The following is a 14,551-nucleotide window of genomic DNA, read 5'->3' as shown; positions in this document are numbered from 1 at the left end:
ATCGCAGAGTTTGTTGCACCTGATATAATAGAAGTTCCTTCTTCTTTGGGGACCCAAAAGTTAACTATGTTTCAACCACCACCCCTTGTACTAAGGCTAGGTAAATCCTCACATTCCATAAATCAACCTAAAAAGAAACAGGCCATCATTCGATCACCTCCTAAAAAACGCCGAAAAAGAGCCCCAGTAAAAGTGAACATTCAAACCCAAAAATCTGCTAAGGACCTACTTACTAAGGAACTGTTACAAATAGTAGAAGGAACATCCACCTTACCTCGGGAAACACTTACCTCTTGTGTCCCTCCCTCAATTAAAGACTTTGTGGACGCAATGGAACACCTTATGAAGGCACTATTAATTCCAATACTCGAGAGAGTGAAGAGAATAGGTAGTCAGGTGGATACCCTTATAGGAACCTTGACTCAAAACCAAGCAGGCAAAAGGGCCCAAGATGATGTTTTGAGCTCAAAAAATGGAGAGAAAACCCATAACACAATAAAAACCACCATGCCATAGTAGATCCCACAACTTCTACAGATGGAGAGAAAACGTCCAACAAAGAAAATACGACCCCGGCCCAAAAAACTAAGAAGGACATGAGATCTTCAAATCAACAAACAACCCAACTAACAGATTCAACCAAGAAGAGGGCAGCAAATCAAAATCCAGTTCCCCCTCCAAAGGCGCCTCGTAATACCCAGGCGCAATCGGCACAAATAAACTCCCTTATAGCTTCCGCAAAAATGGGCAACACACAAACCACATCAGATAAGACTAAGACTGCCCCCCCATACGAAAAACGGCCACGCGAAAGGTATGCCGATCTACCCCCCGCTGCATCACAGAACGTTATTGTATTAACGGGGGTCCTACCATTATCTGCTACAGGAGGTCATGAAAACCACCATAGCCTAAAAAACAAGGTGATTTTTTGGCTCAGAGAAAACAGACCTTTACCTCCCCACATAAACGGCGATATAATAATGGTAAGAAGAACAAACTGGGTCGGAATTCGCCCTAAAGACATAGAGGGTGACGTAGTAATTGTTACCTTCAAGGATCCAAGAGTCACTACACATATCACAGATTGGTTCTCGGGCCTTAACACAGGACCAATATTACCAAAACCACTGGCTTACTTTTATCCTGAAGCTTTAATGCCCCCAAAGCTACATCAATCCAAAACTTATTTTGACAAATTCTCATTGGAACAGTCCAGAAGACCAATCCACGATAAATATCCCCCAAGATATGGAGTAAGGGATCAGACATTTCTTCCTTACAATGATTACATGCGATTGCCGATACCACGACATAACCTTGTGGGATATGCTCAAGCTCCTCCATTCATAACTCCGTCCTGGAACTTTGCTTGTCACAATTATTATGAGCCACTCTACGGACTTGATGATGTAGAATGACTCTCTCAAACCAAATAAGATAACCAGGGTAGCGGGAAATCTGTGAGTACAATCGTCAATATCTCTGCCATTCAGGACTATCCGGTGGATGGGTCTGATAAAAACCCTTTAGCTAACGGGGCGAGAAAAAGAGAAAAAACTAATAAATGGGGCAGAACCAAAAGAGCGCCACGATTAGGCCCAAAACCCATTGATAACATACCCTCCACCCAAAAGGGAAATAGGAATAAAACATCCAAATTACAGATCCTTTCATGGAACCTGGCTGGACTTTCCTCGAAAATTACACAACCAGACTGGATAGATGTGGTTAATCAATATTCTATCCTGTGTTTCCAGGAAACCTGGGTGATCTCCCCTATCCACCTACAGGGTTTTCAGACATTTCACTCACCGGCGTCTGTGAGTAATCAGGGTAGACACAAAGGGGGACTTTGTACGTATATTAGTGTTGCAGTTTGCCACAGGATCAGAAAAACGCTACTCTGGGACTCTTTTCAAATAATTGTTATGGACATCGGCCCATCCCTCCTATTGCTAATTGCTAACTTTTACAATAATGCGACTTTAGAACAGCTGGAGAAAGCCGTGGACGACCTACAACAAGCCTTGTTAACAATCAAAGAAATCTCTGGGGGAGAGTGTGCAATAGTTTTTATGGGCGATTTTAATTGTCATATTTGCCCAAACATCCTGAAAGATGCTTGTGATACTTATGAGACACATGAATTAGATTCCGATGATGCTATCTTCAGTCATTTCCAACACTCAAAATCAGGGGATTTGCTAAATAATTTTTTGACCTCGCTTAATTTATATTTCGCAAATGAGCTACTTCACACCCCAAGATCTTTCAAACCAACCTTTCATGGTAGAGGAACGAACTCTATTATAGACTTTATACTCTTTTCAAAAAACCATGCCCCGTTAATACTCTGCTGGGACACTCTCGACCATCCATATAGTGATCATTATCCTCTGTCCTTAACTGTCGAACTACCTTCTCCAACCACTAGTCAAAATAGCCCAAAGGTTAAGTATGAACAACCGATTAAAATGGGGGCTATAAACGGGTACTCTGTCAAATGGGATAAAATCAACCCAAATAACCTTCTGAAAAATCTAGTCAACAAGAGGAGGGAGGAGGTATATATCTGTCTGTCTAACAATGAAAACCCCAATGCTATCTGCAAAGCTTTCATCAAAATACAGACCACCTTAAAAGAATTACTGACGCGACAGTTTAAATCAGGACCTATTGCCTCCAAAGGGTGGTTTGACAAAAAATGTTCCATGGCTTTAAAGTCTTTAAAGAATTTGTTGCGTGTCATACCTAAACCACTCACAGAAATACGCCAGGCCAGAATCCAATACCGTCTAGCCATTAAAAATAGAAAAAAGGCACTGAAAGCGGAAGCATGGCAGAACTTGGTCACAACATCTGTAAACCGGGACATGTCAGCTTTTTGGAAACTCATCAACACCCCTCTGCCGTGGGTAAAAATGCCCGAGAGGAGTTTGGACATGGCAATTAATGGCGAGATGTGGGCGGCCCATTTTCAAAAGTTATATAGTAAACCCACATCCTCAAAAAACTCTACATTAGAGCTCATTCCTCCATCTATCTTAAGTCCATCCTGGGAGAGTCATTGCAAAATTGTTTTCTCGTATGAGGAGGTTGAACTGGCTATCAAGGAAAGTCCTTCTGGGAAGGCACCAGGCCCGGATGCCATCCCAGCAGATGTGTATAAGGCAGAAACAGAATTTTGGGCCCCCCTTCTGACCTCTGTTTTAAACTCTGTAAATACTTTCGATCTTCTTCCATCATGGGCCGAGGCAATAGTAATACCTATTTACAAAAAAGGAGATAGGCACTCGCCATCGTGCTATAGACCCATATCCCTGCTCGATACCCTAATGAAGATCGTTGGGCGCATCATCTTGAAACGAATAACCAAATGGACGGAAGCTGAGAACATACTCTCAAACTTACAATATGGTTTCCGGTCAGGCAGAGGAACAACAGAACAGACCCTCAATTTACACCTGATCATGTCCAAATATGTCAACATCAAGAAGCGAAGCCTGTACATAACGTACATAGATCTAACCTCAGCATTCGATTGCGTCCTTCATGATCAATTATGGGATACTCTAAAACAACTGGGGATAGATCCATCAATCCTCCTTTTCATTAAGGCCTTGTATAGAGATGCCGGAGCCAGAGTCAGATTTGGCCCAAAGGGAGAGTGTTCGCCGCGCTTTAACATCAATAGAGGGGTCAGGCAGGGGTGCATTTTAGCTCCCCTACTTTTCTCGCTTTATATAAATGCCATCGGCGAACATCTTAAAAACATCGAATGTGACTTCCCAAAAGTAGGAGGTCAATCTATCCCAATCCTGCTATATGCAGATGACGCGGCAATTCTCTCTCAGACAAGAGTGGGCCTACAAAAAGCTGTTACCGCATTTACTGCCTTCATGAATGATAGGGGCCTGAAAGTGAACATAGGAAAAAATCATACAATGCTATGTAACAAAAAGTATAAAAAAATCCCATGCCCCGTATTCATCGAGGGCCAAAGACTGGAGACAGTGGAGGCATTCACATACCTGGGTATTTGTCTACATAAAAAAGTATTATGGCAACCGGCAGTTGAGAAGAGGAAACTCGCGTTTGTTAGAGCCATTGGCGGGGTTCGAGATTTTGCAGGAAAAATAGGGGGAAGGCCGGTAAAACAACTAATAACTATATACAAAGCAAAATGCGCCTCAACTGCCACTTATGGGGCTGGCCTTTGGGGAATTGATAAAAACATTTCATCGATACAAACAGTGGAAAATCAATTTGTAAGGTACCTTTTGGCCGCAACAAAAGCAACCTCTGTGTATATGATGCACATTGAATTGGACCTGCCGTACATATCAGACATAATAAAAACTGAGCCCCTTCTTCTCTGGCACAAAATCTGGACCACCCCCGAGACTGCTTTGAACAGAGAAGTGATACTAGACATTTTAAAGCTGGAGGGGGCCAAACATGCGAACCAATCTAAATGGCTGGCTTATGTCAAGAACTTCTTTGAGGAAATTGGGCGTCCGGAGTGGTTCTCAGATCCTTTGTTACTGGAAAATATCTCAAGGAAAATCCTAAGAAAGACAGTAATGGCCCACCTGGAAACAATCAGATGGAATAAGCAAAAACAACATAAAAATATCCAGGCATACCAAAGGATGACACCCCTTAAGGGTTTACAACTATATCTTTCTACGGATTTCTCGTGTTACTCGAGGATGTTGCTTACCAGATTTAGACTGGGTTCCTTCTTTCGATTTGTAACATTCCCTACATGTAATGATTGGACCCGGATTCTCTGTCCCTGCCCATGTGACGATATGTCATCACAATCCAATATCCATACCATTCTATTTTGTAGATATTACGTGACATTGAGGAAAGCCCTATTGAAACCCCTACTCAAGAGATGGGGTGTCAGGTCCTGCAAAATCGCCTTTGAGCATCTACAAGAACTTGAAGATAGGGAAGTGATATCTAAAATGGAACAGTTTTTAAAACTATTGATTAAGTTTAGGAAATCTCTAGAATGGTCTGTGTGATATTGATGCTGTTTTTAATGTTCCCTTTTTTTCCTCTCTCATCTGTGCATTTTAATTTTTTAGCTGTATAATTGATGATTTTAAACCGAAATTCTATGTTTCTTTTTTTATCACTGATACATTTGTTCTAAAACAGTTATAACTATGTATGCTTATATGATATTTCTTTTTGAATATCGAATAAAGCTTATTTTGAACCTTTGAGTCAAGTTTTCACCTCACCCACTTGAAGTATCCCATATGGGGAATTCTTAAGGCTGCATAGAATCTGTAGCACTGATCAATTCTTTAGAGTATATCAATGAGAGTAGGCTCAGGTTCTCAGCTAGGGGTTACAGTGACCAGGTCATTAATACAGCTTTGGCCAAAGTCAAAACTAAATCCAGGAGCGATTTACTAACCTGCTCCAACATTACAGGATTCAAAAGAAAAGGGAATTCCACCTTTGAGAACACAGAAACCAATTCAATGAGATTTGTAACAACATATAGTAGCCAACACAAGAAAATCAGGACTATTATAAACAAACACTGGCCAATAATCCAAACAGATGCAGTACTTAGTCAGTTATTCCCGACCCCCCCAGCTTTGACATTCAGAAAATCTAAGTCTATGTACAATGCCTTAGTCAAGCCCAGTTCTGTTTTGACAACCTTAGCCAGCCAGCCCAGTACAATGTGGTTAGCACCACGCAACGGTTTCATTACCCCATGGGCGCTCATGACGAGATCAGCTCATCATGAGGCACAGTGGCGCTGTGCTCATGACGAGCTGAGCTCGTCATGACTGCCGCGTCAGCCCACACGGGGATAATTCCCCTGCTGTGCTGGGCGTTCTATTAAACGGGCGTGGTCATGACGAGCTCAGCTCGTCATGAGCACAGCTCTACCGTGCTGTGTGACGAGCCGAGCTCGTCACGAGCACCGTGGCGCCCCGCCGCACTGCTGTTGGAATTAGCCCCGCGTGAATGGGGTTAAGTGTAATGCATGCAGAGCATGTAAATTTGGAATGAATACAACTCAGTACACTTCCGTATTCGGTGCACCAATTAACCAAATCAAGGCCCGATATAGCTGCCGCACTGAGTATGCTGTCTACGTGTTGAGTTGCACATGCGACTTGCAATACGTAGGCAGCACTAAACTTCAGGTGCATGTACACATCTTGTAGCATCTGAGAGCAGTAGTCAATTCAGACATGACTTATCCAGTGGCTAGACACTTTAAGGCAGTCCACAGGACCAAACTAGAAGATCTTAAATATTATGTCATAGCTGGGGATCCACCAATGAGAAGGAGAGGGAACAGGGAAAAAGTCCTTAGACAACTGGAGGCGAAATTTATACTCAAACTAAACACCCGTACTCCTAATGGAGTTAATAATGGGGAAGAGTTGTACAACTTTTTATAAGAAAATAATGCCTTATTAGATCTTGTGGATTGTCTTTTAGAATATTTGTATTTTATAGGAATGAATATTTTTTAATTTGTTCTATAATATAATATCAATATTTATATTTATATATATTTTTAGAGGTTATTTATGAAATTGTTAAGATATATTACAATTTTAGCAATTTTAACAACCTATTTTGGAATAGAGGAAATGTCTACACACTAAATACAGATCTTCCTTTTCCATGAACATCATTGTTGACCTATTTATTCACATATTGTAATGCTTATATCATTAAGACTTCCCCAATGTATCCGTTAAGGTCCCCATTGAATTGCACCCAGTGAGAAAAATCTCTTAATTATTGATTTTCTGAAATCGTTTCACTTCCTGTACCTAAAATTAGAATCAATGACTATAATAACAGAAAAGTAACAATGACCCAAGACACATTTTCTCCATCAACTAGTATGCTTACGATATTAATCAGAATCAGCAGTTTGCTTAAAATCTTCGCTTCAACTCCCGAAAATCTGGATTGTTAAGTTAATTCGGATTTCTCGTCAGATTTTTATAATCACAATAAGTACAATTGTGATTATTTATTTTTTAGTTTTAAGCACTAAACACACTTTAAACAGCACTTTTAGGAGCACTTTGAAGTATATTCCTATATGGTGTTCACACGTAGATCAATGGTTAACAAAGTAAAACAGTAGTAATGAATTTTAATCAAGGGTCAAGAGCAAGACATAAGGGAAACTTTCATGAATTATTGCGGTCTATTGTTTTCCCCCTAAACAAAAAAGTGATTCAGAACTGTGCTATTACTTTTGCATAAAATATAGAAGGTAACATCACATCACAGGACTGTAAGATTTTCCTTGGGCAGTATCAGGCATATTCACCCATATAGTCATCAGACGAGTATGACTTTCTTGACAATGATATGTATACTTTATATCTACAAGAATGTATTTTACAAACTATTTTTAACATGCCTATTTTGCACTTGATTTGTCGTGGTATTTAAACCAATATTATTCAATTGTTCATGACTATGTATTTGCACGTTGCACTTTGTTAAATATATATATACTCCGGGATTTATCCAGCAATTATTAAAGCAATGATAATGATATTGCCTTTCTGAAAAATAATATGAATTTCACTGAACATCCAATGGATTTACATAAAAAGTATTTCTTCTACCTTATTAAATCAATGAGTGGTAAAAAAAGGTGCTCAAATACTGTGGGAGACAAGAGTCTCGTTATGTGAACAAGCCCACCTGTTGGGCGAAACGCGGCATGCCACCATGCCGAAGTGTCTGCTTTTTTGAATAAAGAAAGAAATCACGCACCAACCTGGAGTACGTTTCCCTATCTTTGCCTCGAGTGTGGAGCAAGTTGTGGGTACTCAGGTGTATTTTATATATATATATATATATATATATATATATATATATATATATATATATATATATATATATATATATATATATATATATATATATATATATATATATCATGTGATCGAGGGAGGGATCTCCCGAAATGCGGTATGGCGGCACTGGCTGAATAAAGAATGCACTTAAAATACCGGGTCCACGCTCGTCTGTTTGTGAGAAATTGGAATTATAGGCGTGTTGGGAGTGATATATATATATGAGTCAAAAATTTCTTCAAGGTCCTTCGAAGAAAACACACGAACACTTGGATCTCCCAAAAGCCTTTTAATAAGACAGATTAAAGGCAATCACTCTACGCGTTTCGGGTCTGTGACCCCTGCTCACGAGTAAATTTCAAACTACTAAGTGCAACTTAAATAGTCATGTGACAGTTGTGCAAATCATAAATCAGAAAGACAGACTATAACTGTGATTCTAAAATTAAATAACACATGTAAATAATACCTTTTCCTTCTTATGCACATATTTACTAGCGGTTTATTACATTTTAAACCATATTCTTTTCAGTGAAAAACATCGATATTGATATCTTTTTTCATTAAAGCCATAGTGTTTAGGGGATTTCAACACACAACTGAAGACAGGGATAATTGAAAACAGTGGTAATTCCACTTAAATTACTGTAGTCTGTATGCGTCCCTTCTGGGACGTTACCTCTTAATCCTTTATTAATCTGGACAGACTCCAGTGACTACAAGGTATCTAGCCCAAGTGGGCACCCCCGGCTCTACTTCACCGCATTAAATTAAATGCCTTACTATACTACTAAGTAATCACACCTGAAACGGCTTCTACAAAGTCAGCTGAAGCATGGGGCAAAGCCTGATTAAACTGCTAGTCCATTGCCCAGGAAGAAAGAGCAGACAGCTCTAAAACGCGTTGGCTATCAGAAACATTGACGGACTAAAGTGATCTTCAAAAGCAAATAAAATGAAGAATAATTCTCACCTGCTGGCGTGTGCTTTTCCGAAAGCTGAGCCTTGGGTTAAAATATATATATGTATATTTATATATTTATTTAAAAAGCTAAATGTGTCCTTGCATTCATTTGTGTTGTTTCTGTGATTGGATTTTTACCCAAATGCACTTGAAATCACGTGATGTGACATACTATGGTAATTTCGTGAATTTCCTGTACAACTGTAGCACAAAATGCCGTGAGATTGTACCAGTATAAAATTGTGCCTGGGCCTAATGAGGATTTCTTGAAGAAACGATTCTGAGGATGGGCATTATGCTCCTCGGTGATGCAGATGAGCACGACTGTCCAGTTTCTTCAAGAGATTTTTAGCAATGACCGCCTGCTAGCATTGACAGCCTTCTGCTGCAACAGCCCAACTCAGCATGATGACACAAGATATCTCTTGCCCTGAGAAAGACACTGCCCAAATTGCACATTTAGTGGTTGAAATGCCAACTAATGTATGCTATCAGATTGTTACACGAAGAAATATTATTTATCGAGCAACTACTTTGCTGTTTTGTTTAATTTTCCAGTTCATGTGTATATTGAATAGCAACGTAACTCTAAAGCCCTTTACCAGATGCCTCCAGAAAATATGTAGAATATTTTTTTGTGTTGTCGTTTATAGTTCATGTTTTTGTAGTGCATAATACTAGAATTAAATTGACTTGCACTAAATCACTGCAGGCCAGTTCTTCCTTTTTTCAAGTGCTCTTTTTTGTAGCCTTAGGGCTTTAATATGAGTTTGGCGGTTCGTAAACCACCGATCTCGCGTTCCGACCGCTGTGAGCTTGGTGGTCCGACCACCGTATTACGAGATGGGCGGATTGCTATTTGAAAGACTGCAGCTGAACTGCTGACACCGCCAGCACACCGCAGACTGCCGGAGTCGCTGTCGGGGAAAAGCAGTTCCCATAGTGCGGTACAGAGGAGTTTCACCGCCGTCCATATTGCAAATTAGCTTTCCGACTAGTTGACTGGGGCGGTGGGCCCACCAGCTTCAAGTTGGCACAAACAACGGATTTGTGGTGTGTACTCACCCCTTTTATGTTCTTTCCCTCAGAGTGTGACGTGGAACCCTTTCTTCAGGTCCTACCCTCACATCAGCTACTTCGCACGCCGCCGCGGCTTATGACCCTGTTTGTGACAATATACAGGTGATTCCTTTTTGTATCAAATATCCATTGCCTGCACTGCCCACATATGGGCCAGACTCCAGCAATGGGTAGCTGCTATTTTTCCACATATATCATGCTTATGCTTACATTCAACACATATGCAGTCAACATTTTCACACAGGCATCTTTCTATGCATATGAAAAACTAATCACCACCGCCGCAAGATCTGCACAGCCTCATCGTCAACACAAAGGTAAACTCGTAATACAGTGGTTTGAAGACTGCCAGTTCTGTGGTCTTCTGACGGCTGTAGACGCAGTGTTTGGGTGGTTGGACCGCTTAACTCGTAATCAGAACCTTAATCTGCATTGCTTTTTGATGTTGTATTTGCTGAGTAATTACTTCTAGGTTTTAAGCCCTCCAATAATAATAATAACAATTGTATGTCACCACGAGACACCCCACGTTTACTATGATGATATGCCCAGTTTCCTTCATCAAATACAGGGTTTCCTGTTTTATTTCAGTGAAGCAGATTCTAGACACAAACTGCAGCTATGCAAAACAATTAAATGTAGAAACCAAAAGATTCATGAAGGAAAATGCTGTACATATATTGTGCTGTCAGAAACATGTACAGTCCAACCAATTGATAGCTTTTGGTATCTGGTACACAAAACTTTTGTCAGGCAATGTACTCAGCAATAGCCTTTTATAACAATTGTTACTTTGTAGTAAGTTAAAATTTTGCCACACCCATCAAAAGCTATTTTTCCCAAAATATATTTGTGAAATCATTGCTATTGTGTTGACGCCTCAAGTCAATTTAAATATTTTCTAATATTCTGAATTTTATGTTTCTTCAGCCTTGGACTCGAAGGTGAGGACAGATATTTCAGTTTCTTGGAAATGGTTACAGAAAACAAGGAGTATACATATGACCAAAAACTACCGACTTCACTCTCTGAAAACTTTGAGATGCTTAGTCCTCAAAAGGCCTTATATAAGATTCAAGAGAGCATTACTTCTTCCCATGATGCGCTGTACAAGGTTTGTATTTTATCATGCATGATGTTGTACTGTCGCTTTTGGAGGGACTTTTCCACTAGAAATTGATTTACTTTTTCATATGATGATGTTCTCCAATCGGTTCATCTGTTAATTTATAAAAAGATAATACAATGTATAATGTTTTCTCAGTAGGGATAAGCCGTCACCTCTGAAAGACTTTTCCATGTATTTCTGACAACATTAGTTCTAAAACGTCTGCCTGGAGGGAATTTTCAACTTCAAATATTACTAATAATGATACTACTATTAAAATAATAAGGTTAATTATAAATTTTTTAAAATATATATAATGTTCCCTACCAAAGTTTTCCTGGTATCTCATTATTTTTTATAACAGCCACTATAACTTCTCAGGGTATCTGTAATCACTTTATAAACCTCAGATGTCAGGAGAAGGTCTTATTTCATTGAGCCATCTTGCCGGCTTTACAGCCTGGCTCAAGAGCATTGTTAACATGTTGGTGCTGTGCTCTATGCCTGTGGCTTACGCTGTACCAACAATATAGCTTTTCTACATCTCGCCAAAAGAGCGGAGAGGCTAATGCAAAGTTGGTCACTAAACCAGAACACCTGCGAATGTGTCTATGCGTTCTTTTTTTTTTTGTATCATATTTTTTATTTCGTCTTACAGAAAAGATACAGCTGAGGCTTTCATTTTCCATGCTTATAATACAGTGGATATGTATCTATATATCGGCCAGGGTGCCTGACTCCGGACCACGGGGTTCACGGTTCGATCCCCGGTGCGGCGGAAGATTAGCCCAGCACTATGTGAATCTGGGTAATAGCTTGCTTAATCTTCCCAATGGCCCCCAGCGCCTTGACACCCTCAGGTAATTGTGCGCTTTACAAATACTCAATTTCATTAGTGCCTCGCAAAGAGTGGTGGGAAAGTGACGTACCATGACCGACTCATTATACATTGCAGCTAGATGGAGAATGAGAATAGAAGCGTATTCCTTAAAGAAAGGCCGCCGTTAGTCCGTCTGCCCCAGGCACCTTTTCGCTGGGAAGGCTTGAAATTACCTGGACGATCTCCTCTGGAGTGAAGGGCTCACCCAGGTACTCTTGGTGTGCATTGCTAAGCCATAGTAGCTCAATAGTATCAAAATATTGCGTGAGAACGTCTGGAGGAGTCTCGCTGCTGGCAGTATATAATCTGGCATAGAATTGGGAGATTCTGTCAAGTATACCCTGTGGATTCTGGTACCATTTTTGTCCTGTAACTCTGTGATATGGGCAGGTCTGGGCGTAGTTCGCAGAGTTTTGCTACCCGAAACTCCGCAAAGTTACAAAAAAACTCTGCGAAGTTCTGTGAGTGGCTGAGTGCAGTGCGAACTGCAGTTTGTGCTGGTATTCCTGCCACTCGGCTAGAAATTCTACCCGAGCGGCAGCTCGAGCTTACGAACTTACCGTTTGCAATCGCAAGCGGAGAAAAAACTCCGCTGCACATCGTGAAGCAGAGTTTTCTGCACTCATCGAACTCAGCAGAGTGCAAAGTGCAGAAAATTCCACCAACTCCACGAACAGAGTGAAGTTCACCGCTGAGGCCTAGATATAGGTTGAACTAGTGTAAAATAGTGTCCTCTGGGGGAAAGATTATAAATTCTCAGATATCAACCATTTTTCTCACTTTCGCTCATCACACTCTAATGCACACCTGTCGTAATACAATTCCCAGTTTAACCTTCCAAATGACCCAAGTATTGGCACAGAAAACAATAGTATATAAAACAAATTATGTAATTTATTATTTCCAAACTTCATAAAAACATTCCTCAACGGATCACTGTTTTGGATCAGAAGTTCACAGTTATTTCATTAAAATGCAAACATTATAAAATTACATGTAGACCTGCATAAACAACGTATGGAAAACAAACAATTTCTCCCTGAGAGTATTTATAGAAAATACACTTTGTCTTTGAATGCCACAATTTGGATGTTAACAACATTTCTTGACCTAAACACCTTGACATTTATTGCATTTATTACTTCTAAGGTGATAGATAAACACTTCAATTTGTGGCTTTACTGTAAGCGTCCACCCGTTTCGAAGGTTCAGTCTTATACCTCTAGATATAGATTGAGGCATAGGGCTTACGCAGTAGATGTGCAAAGGTTTTACCCTAGCGGTCGCCTTCCCCATACCGGTGAGCTTGCGCTTCGTGGCCTAAGTGAGCAACCTCGTGTTCAGCGTTGGACTGGTATTCAGTCATTTTTAGGCGTATGTTTGCTAAGAAAGAGGGGGATGGAGCGCTGAGTTCAGATCGAGTTGTTTAATTTCTGATTCTAATCCCTCTAGAGTGCCCCAAAGTGATTTGACGACCACGGATTGTCTGGCTATACATTCGCCTCTGATCACAACTTTAAATGTTTCCCGTAAAGTGGAGCGGGAGTCCACTGAGCCCACATTCAATTCAAAGAGTTCAACAATAGCCCCATGGAGTTCCTCTCAAAACACTGTATATCGAAGCGCATGCGGGGGGAGGCGCCATGCGAACTTGTGTTTGGGCAAGCTGGCGAGTCATTTGGTGAGGAGCACTGACGAGTGGTCTGATAGTGTGCACGTGGACCAGCCCAGCACATCCCGGGTGACAAGCCACCGATCTATACAGGACCAGGAGTAGTGTGTTTTAGAAATGCAAGTTCCCTCGCCCTCTCCAGGGTGGTGATGTCTCCACCCATCGGTTAGGAAGTTATCTTGGATTAAGAAGTTCAGCGTGGTAGTGGCCTGGGGATGATGTGTGCGGGAGCCAGAGCGGTCGAGAGTGCTGTGCAGGGCAATATTAAAGTCCCCGCCCCACAACAATGGGAGCGGGTTGAGGGAGGAGATACGTTTCCAGACATGGGTGAGAAATTCTGGGTTATCTGTATTTGGACCGTAAATGGTGGCTAGTATCACGGGTTGGGTATATAAGATGCCTGTGATAATCACATAGCTGCCTTCAGGGTCAGTAATGATGTAAGTAGCTCTCCATGGCAATCCCTTCCTGATCAAAAGTGCAACCCCCTGGCATAGTTAGAGTAGAAGGAGTAATAAATGACCCCCCAATGCCTAGAATTGAGCCTAACTGCAGTGTTTTTGGTTAAATGGGTCTCTTAAAGAAAACAGATCAATCTTGTGTCAAGTGAAATACGCATGCATAAGTCGGGCTTTTTGAAAGTCATTCATGCATCTAATATTCCTAGTCACGAGTTTTATCTCAGTCATTAATTCGGTGTATAGTAGTAATGTGTAATAATAAATAATAATCCACATTTGTAAAGCGCAAACAATCCCCCGTAAGTGTCTCGCGCTGGGGGCAAGCTATTGCCCAGAGTCACATGGTGTTGGGCTAATCTGCCGCCAGTGCCGGGGATCGAACCGTGATCCCCAGATTCCGGAGTCAGTCGCCCTAGCCGCGGCGCCTGGCTTATCAGCAGTTTTTCTTTGGTACAGTATGTCATTGCAGAACAAGTTATAGTATGTGTGTCTTCCAATGTGCTTCC

The 14,551-nt window shown here is 40.9% G+C and overlaps 1 protein-coding gene across 1 annotated transcript in view; it reads left to right on the top strand.

The window, feature by feature from the left end:
• EFCAB6 (EF-hand calcium binding domain 6) overlaps positions 1-14,551 on the top strand; it is an 846,383-nt gene that overhangs the window by 581,000 nt on the left and 250,832 nt on the right. Inside the window, exon 23 of the mRNA XM_086922295.1 lies at positions 10,855-11,038. Within this exon, the coding sequence (XP_086778421.1) occupies positions 10,855-11,038 (184 nt within the window). The remainder of the gene's footprint in view (positions 1-10,854; positions 11,039-14,551) is intronic.

The sequence above is a fragment of the Lissotriton vulgaris genome, chromosome 1_1 (genome assembly GCF_964263255.1).
Source record: "Lissotriton vulgaris chromosome 1_1, aLisVul1.2, whole genome shotgun sequence".
NCBI lineage: Eukaryota > Metazoa > Chordata > Amphibia > Caudata > Salamandridae > Lissotriton > Lissotriton vulgaris.
The sequence above is the reverse complement of the archived record's forward strand: the minus strand, read 5'-3'. Positions and strand labels throughout refer to the sequence as shown.